We start from the raw sequence: 8,146 nt of genomic DNA, 5'->3' as shown, positions 1-8,146 counted from the left end.
AAACGCGCGCAAAAATCGTCCCGGTGTGAACAGGCCTTTAGAAACACTTTGAACCACTTAGAACGCCAAGACATATAGTTCATCATAACATTATAATATATATATATATATATACATTATACATAATACATAATTCACCCACTATATTGCTAAATGTACCCGTTTTTTCATATCAACAGAAAAATATACCGGGATAACCTGGCTTCTCTTGAGACTCCCCAGCTTCAGAGTGGCCGCAGTTAATGATATGCTAAAGCCCGCCCACACGTTGACGTGATTGGTTACAAAGTAGTCTGTCAGAAACACAGGCGAAACCGCGTTTTTGAGACAATCTTTTTTCACTGCAGTTTTAAGAGAAAATACTCAGCAACGGTGTTGTCTTAAAGCATATTAAAAACACCACAGACATAAAAATAACATTAAACATTGACATTTTAACAATTTGTTAGACTTTTTTTTTTTCAAAAATAAAGGGGTAAATGCAATGTTTACATTTAAACAAGCAAAAATAAACCAAAATGAAACCAATACGACCATGACGCATAATGCATTCAAAAATAGTAATATCCTACACACGAGTAAGAAAAAAACCCACCACAACACCACAAAAATCTTGCATCAGCTCAGACTTTAATTTCATTGTGTAAAGTTGCATGTGTCTATACAGTGAGGTCATCAAAGAGGATAACAAACACACGGTCTTTGGTTTTTAGCTATGCAATTATCTGAAGAATATAGATATTAAAACAGAAAGTGTCTGTATCCCAGCAGGTCCCAGGGTCAAGCAAATGCAGGATCATAAACAGTTAAGATGTAAAGCTAATTGTTGACGAGGCTAAATCCGCATGTGTACATGAACATGACAAGCCTCAATTCCTACTGGTATATTGGAAGTGCTGGAAGACAGTTTATGCAATAAAAATCAATACTTCATGGATGAGATTTAACTCTTCAAACAATAATCTCATCTCGCACTCCCGTATTGACGTTCTGCCTTTCACCATCTTTACATTTCCGAGGCATTTTTCTAATTCGTTACCTGAGAGATTTTTTGCATTAAAATCAGCGGTACTTCTGAGGTAATTCAGTGATGTACTGCAGGCAGTTGAACTACATCCGAGGTAAATCCTGACTGAGGTAGCTATTTCAGTCCCACACAGACCGAGATATATCTAGTGTCATTCGTTTCAGGAGTGAGACTGCGTCTAGGTTCTGAAGTTAAAATTTGTGAAGAAAAAAAAAAAAAAACTATTCCTGAGAGACTCGCTTTCCAATATGGAAAGATACGTGAGGTCTGAAGTTCAACAATTAAAAATACAAAAAAAAATTCAAAATAAAACATCCAATCTTCTTGAGATTTGAATGTTATCCTGCTTTTCTGTGACCTGGTTTGTTTTATAGAACTCGTATGCACACCAGAGCAGAAGAATAGTACATTAATCAGGGCTCTTATTTATGAGCCTGCACATGATCGTCCAACGCACAGAAATGATTGACATGCGCGACACTAATCGTGCGTGTCGACATAATTTCTTTTCAACCATACATTGTCTTGTGTCTGAGGTAGAGAAAAATCTTTCAACCAAACTGTTGCCTGTAAATATATCTAAATAATAACAACCAAAACCTGACAGCTGTGTAAAATGCAATCAAACTCAAAACTCTTTTTCAAATCATATTAATATTTCTGTATCTAGAAGCTAAAAAATAAAACAACGGAAATAGAAAACAATAAAATCAAGTAAATACATTTTTTTTAAAAGGAAAAAAATATGTGACCCCTTTTCTTACTGAAACAACTTTGCAACACTAGATGGGGATTGTAGCCTGTTTTAAAATCCATCAAATTAGACAATAAAAACAACAGCAGTATCATAATCGATCCTGAGTCTTTCAAATTCACTGCAGATGAGGTAAATTCAGCAAACTTTAAATAAGAGAATTAATAGACAGCAAAAAAAAGAAAGAAGAAAAAGTGTCAACCACAACCTCACAGATGTGACTTTGGCAGAAGTAGATTTGATCATGCCACGATTGCTCTGCAGATCTTTGTGAGTGAATGATTATGGGTGTGGAAAGGCATGATTACGCGATCACCGAAGTGTGTGCGCTGAGGTATTCTGTTGAATCTCTAAAAACCTTCTCAGTCCTGAGAAAACAGCTTGTAGAAAAGAGCAGGTGGGGTCCGTGATGAGCTTTAACAGCTGATGAGTTTGTAAAAGTGTATGTGTGTGGTCCTCCCTTCACTGGAGGGAAAACACAGCTGCCAGCTTGTGCAGGAGGCAGACTGGGATTCGCTAAACCGCCTCTAGAGGGCAGAACTGCTCATGCCACTCCAACGGAAAGATTGTAGTTTAGGGTGGACTGACGAGCTGTTTGGTACAGGGAGCTGGTGATGGTTAGGGTGACCCGCCTGTGGCCGGATCCACAGAGTCAGGACCCTTTGAGGAGGAAGAGGAGGAGGAAGAGGGGATGCCAGGACTGAGGGTGGAGGTGTGGCCTGGGAACATGGCTGTGACAGCGGTGGGAGCAGCTCCGGACTTTTGAGCATATAAGGATCCTGTACAGAGTATGAAAAAAAAAAAAAAACAGAATTTAGCAATTTACTTCATTATTTTACATTACTGTTCACAAGTTGGGGGTCAGCAAGATTTTTTTTTTGAAAGAAATTAATACTTTTAATGTTACAAAAGATTCAGATTTCAAATAAGATGCTGTTCTGGAAAAAAATGCAGGTTCCACAAAATCATGAATCAGCACATCTGTTTTCAACATTGATAATAAGAAATGTTTCTTGAGCATCAAATCAGCATATTAGAATGATTTCTGAAGGATCATGTGACACTGAAGACTGGAGTATTGATGCTGAAAATTCTCTAAATAAATAAATAAATAAATACAAATAAAATAATAATATGAATAATCACAGGAAAATTTCACAACATTACCGTTTTACTGTTTTTTTGAAAATGCGCACAAGAAAACTCTTTCAAAAACAAAAGTTTGGGCTGAGTGTGACTTACTTTAAACTATTCTATTAACTTTAAAAATGTAAAAGAATTCCCAGTGCTGGGCAAAGAAACGCGTTAACGTGGGCGATTAAGTTTTCAGTTTGACGCATACATTTTTTTTAACGCAGAGTCCCTTTTTATATCACGCTCTTATTCACGTAAATATTTTTAAACTATCCAAGCGCGACAAGACACAAGAGAACGCGCTGTATGTCAATGTCCTGTCTGTGTGGGTGCGTCTCATGTCAGCCAATCGAGGGACACCGAGACACACACACACTCGACGCACAGACAGACTCGCGTCAGTCTCGTGCACACATCGAGTTCTCTTTTGCTCTTGAACAAACAATAACACCACCACCGAGAATTTTGCCAAAATGGCAGTTTTGTCGCGTATTCTCATATTAGTGAGAATAATTAATTCAACAAATATTTAAAAAATGCCTTTATGTCTTTAAATTGTTTCTACAAACTTAAACTAAAACTGTAATTAATCGTGATTAATTACAGAAAAAATAAGATTAATTAGTTACTTTTTTTATATATATTTTTTATTTAAATTTAGCTGACTTAACATTTACCAGACACGTATTAATGCAAGTAATTTTAATTTCACTGAAATCCCAAGTTACAATTTTCAATTATTTTACTGGATTTTTTTTGCTATATTTTACTGGATTACTTTATTATATACATTTGTTTGAAGCAATATAGTACTTTTATGATCTAGAATACTTTTAGGCTTATTAGAACTTTGGAGATATTTCCATGAATATTCCATAAGGATCCACAAAGCAAAAAAATTATAGGAATATATTAAATTAAACAGTCAAGACTTACAAGCGTTTAAAATATTGCATTTGTAACCCGAGTATGCTAGTATACAATCAGATTTTTATTTATTTTCTTTTTTCAGAATTCTCTTAGGATTTTTTATAAACTGGACAGGTTTTATGAGCTGGTGCAGAGCCAATTTGTCTGGCCCAATCGGTGGAAAGGGGGTCTTGGAGTAACCCGAGGTTAAGTGCCTTAGACGATATTGGACAATCCCACACGTGCACAAATACAATACACACCTGAGTAAATAACACCGTTGACCTCCACAGACACAGTAATGCTAGCGGAGCCATTAGAAGAAATGCTGAGAGACAGGTCCTGTTTGTCCTCTGAAAACAAACGTAAAGTGTGTCATTGACGTTTGTATCTTAAGTAACTAAAGTATTTTGGATGAAAACGCTCATTGTACTCACCGCGGATGTTGGTGTTGTTCATTCGCATGTTGGCGGGGTTCACCTGTGACGCCATGGCCAGCAGGTTCTGTTGGAAAGCCTGCTGCAGTAGCCTCTGCTGTTCCTCCGCCAGACGTGCCATCTTCCTCTCGGGCCCCTCCACCGCGGCAGCCCCTGCGCTCACCACTCCGCCGCCCATGCCGGTCTCCAGCCTCTCCCTCAGCTGCTCCAGTGTGGCGGCACGTGCCAGCTGCTGCTGATGCCCGAGAGCCAGCGCCAGGGGCAGTCGACCTGGCAACATGGAGGCTGGACCGTCCTCTGGGACTGAAGAGAGGCGACAAACATATTGAACTCAATCGGTTACTATATCACATTCATAATGATAATCATGATGATGTAATCCCTTGCATGTTAACACCAACATGAAATGCATTGTAGTTCTATATTGAGATGCATTTTTTCATCAGGTTATTAAATGAGGTTACTTTATCAGTTCAATGATTTTAGCGCCAGTCAGTGATTGTCGTTTGCAATGCAATGCTTCATGGGATTGTAATTCTTTACCGCAAAAGGCATGTGAAGTAACCGGTCCTTGTACCTTTAGTCTTTTTGTCCAATTTTCAATCGATCGATAAAAGCATAAACCATTGATCAACAATATTTTAGAAGTTACTGTTAAAAATATATTGGAGAAAGTGAATTGGATTTGACTTCCGGAACATGATTGTAGCACTCTATTGAGCCACACCTGAATGCTAGCTTGCTAAAATGCCTAAATGGGTATTTTGCTATTGGCTAACAATATCCAATTCTGACCTCAGCAGAAAAACAGTCAACTCAAACATTAGATATTTGGCAAGTTTTGGGGAGCTGTTTGAGGATATTTTGACATGTACATAGCTCCCTATATTACACATCAAGGCAAGCGATTCATTTACTGCGGCCCCTGTGGTTTGTCTCCGTCAGTAGACCCTCACAGGAAAACAGCCCCTTAATGGCTGATCATTTCCCCAATCAGGCCAGGAAACTTGCTCCATTTCCTACATACACTTCCTGCTTGGTTTTGCTTCTATTACATATCGAGGTGGCATTATGTAAAGGTATGGAGTTTTTTTTTTCATGTGCTTTACATATTCTGAACAAAACTTCAGCGTATGCACAGTGCCCAGTCGCCGTGTTTAGAACCATCGTGATAGTGTCCTGGCACTTGATGACGCATCTAAAAAGAAAGCTGACATATGCCAAAAGATCTTTTTTAGCAAATCATTTGTAAATATTCAGATGTACATAAACATATGTACGATCATGACACAATGAAAACGTACATAACCATACACATCATGGCACTGCACATATGCACAACATTTTCGAATACAATTGATCTGCCAAATGAATGTAGTCAGATTTAAGCAGAAGTTGTCATATCTGGGTAAACTACCACATGTAGTTTTTTTGCTTTAGTATTCGGACCAATAACAAAAGAAAAAAGTTTCTATGACTTTACAAAAGAGGAAAAATAAACGAGAGACTGATTACATTGGTCAGATGACAGAAAGACGTAAAAATTGCAGTCACTCCCTTAGCCACTGTATTAGAAACACTCATGCCGTTTTCTGTCATTTAATGCCAAGGTAATACAATTTAAAAGTATAATGTTATAAAATGCACAAAAAAAAAAAAGTATAATACCTGGAAATGCCTCATCACAGTTTGTGATGGCATCTTTAAGGAAATCTGACATGTCAGAAGTGTTTTTTTGTGCAAATATTTAGTAAATATTCAGTTCATGAGATGTTATCGTTTGCTAGTACAGAGTTTCTGCAGGTTTCACAAAGTCAAATTTAAGACTTAAGACCTTTTTAAGACCATTATGAATAAAATTTAAGACCTATATCACGCAATTTAAAAAAACATTTAAAGATCACAAAATTACTTGCAAAGCAAATTAATTTATTCAAATTGAACAATGTATCAGTAAACTTGCACTTCGCCATGGCTCAATCCCACCAGGTTTTCGCCATATATTTATAATATGATATATTTATTACTGCATTTCCTCATTACAGCGTTTTGGTATTGGTGTGAGCGGTCTTAATTTTCGCGCAGGGTTGCACATAACGTTAATTCTACTAATTCCCGCAGATTTCGCACTCGCATCTGAAGCGCACACACACATACCGTAATAAAGTCACCTCTGACATACAAGAGCAAAAATTAGCTCCTTTTTCCATCTTATTAATGGTCAAATACACCCAAAAATGTCTCAATGCCCATCTTGGTGAGTTTTAACGTAAACATAGTCGTAACCAGCTCACAGGAACAGTGTTTCGGATCCATGCTTGAGTCAGGTCTTAAAGGGACAGAAGTTATTTATTATTCAAATTACAAAAAGACAAACGATCACTTACGAGCACACATATTCTGAATGCCTTCGGCAGAATTCAAATGAGCCATTTTAATCTAGATTAATTCCAAGATTACAGTGAGATTAATCCAGATTTAAAAAATGTATCTATGCCCACCACAAATTTGTATGCATTTAATCTACCTTTATAGACCAATGTCCTGCTGCTGACCTTTGATGATTCAGTTAAACCATGAGCAAAAATTACTAGATTTTTTGTTTTTATTGGTAACTTTTTTTCTTCTGCATCCTATTCTTCCATTATCCAGAATCGCCCTCTACTGTTCTACCTCAGCCTGAGGCTTATTATTTCAATTGTGATATGAAGAGGTCTTTACCTTTGCACAAAAATATAACTTTTTTGTTATAAAAAACAAAACCCCAGTCCAGGTGAGAAAAAGTAACGTAAAAGTACAAACCACAGCTTCATAATGAATAGAGACGGAATGAGTAATTCACACACAATCACTCTCTCATTAATGCATCCAAATAAATGTAATGTAGGTCTACTACTGTGTTAATGTATCTGAATCTGATGTACAACAAACATAAATCTGCCCCATAGACAATAACTGCTGAAAGTGAACCGTTTCCTTCAAGTATTTTAAAATCACAAAGAAATGCACTTTTTGCATTTGTTGGAAAAATTCCAACTTTATAGTAGAAAATCAGTAACACACACACGCATGCACCCTCCTCTCTCTCGTGCCAGTCAGACCAATCGTGGCAATGCATCACATATGCTTAAACTTTTATGTAGCCACACAACAATAATTTCAGCATTCACTGTATACACCAGGACGTGATGTGACGCGATTTTTCGAACGGATGCTTCACCTAAAATGCACCGCAATGCAAGTGATGCAAGCCGAAGGCAGCGTTCTATTGAAAATGTATGTATGTATTTCTGCCGTACCAAACTGCAATGAAGCCTCACGCACGCACACAGGTTGCTAGGTTACCATAGGCTCACCCCAGAAATTATATATTATTTGTTAGTAGCCTAATGGTAAATGCTGCAGGTGTAGAAATCTACATAAAAGATATTTACTTTGATGTCAGGGCTAGATTACAGCATGAAACCTGTTGTGCATATTAATAAATTAAATTGCTTTTCCTCTTCATTTTCGTTATGCATTATTTGTTTTGGTTGTTTAAAAACACAGAATTGTTTTATCCGATTAATCGATCGATTAAGTGCTAGATTAATCGATTACAAAAAGAATAGATAGCTGCAGCCCTAGCTATCAGGCATATCATACGTTTTTTTATCATTCATCCACCTTGTGTAACGGTCCTTGGCGCTTATGCGAGACGGCAGAGGAGAAAGATTTGTCTCTGCTTTCGCGATCGCGGAGCTGGAGAACTGTTGAACTATTAGCTGAAGAATAAAATCCATTTTATGTGCCTGTGGTACAATCCGAAAGAGACTCGCGCCAATAACACGAAAGCTGATTGGTTGCAATATAAGATGGGTGTGTCATTTGTAGTCATAATACAGT

General features: G+C 37.4%; 1 protein-coding gene across 2 annotated transcripts in view; it reads right to left on the bottom strand.

The window, feature by feature from the left end:
- Positions 1-609: 609 nt before the first annotated feature.
- arid3b (AT-rich interactive domain 3B) overlaps positions 610-8,146 on the bottom strand; it is a 37,817-nt gene continuing 30,280 nt past the window's right edge. Inside the window, exons 7-9 of one of the 2 annotated variants that reach the window (XM_079808691.1) lie at positions 4,262-4,558; positions 4,088-4,177; positions 610-2,560 (exon numbers count right to left, since the gene is read on the bottom strand). In XM_079808691.1, the coding sequence (XP_079664817.1) occupies positions 2,400-2,560; positions 4,088-4,177; positions 4,262-4,558 (548 nt within the window). In that variant the 3' untranslated portion in view covers positions 610-2,399. Of the gene's footprint in view, positions 2,561-4,087; positions 4,178-4,261; positions 4,565-8,146 lie in introns of both variants that reach the window. The other variant, XM_079808690.1, reaches the window with a different exon arrangement.

This window comes from Gobio gobio, assembly GCF_949357685.1.
Source record: "Gobio gobio genome assembly, chromosome: 25".
NCBI lineage: Eukaryota > Metazoa > Chordata > Actinopteri > Cypriniformes > Gobionidae > Gobio > Gobio gobio.
Note: the sequence above shows the minus strand (reverse complement) of the source record. Positions and strands in the feature narration are given on the sequence as shown.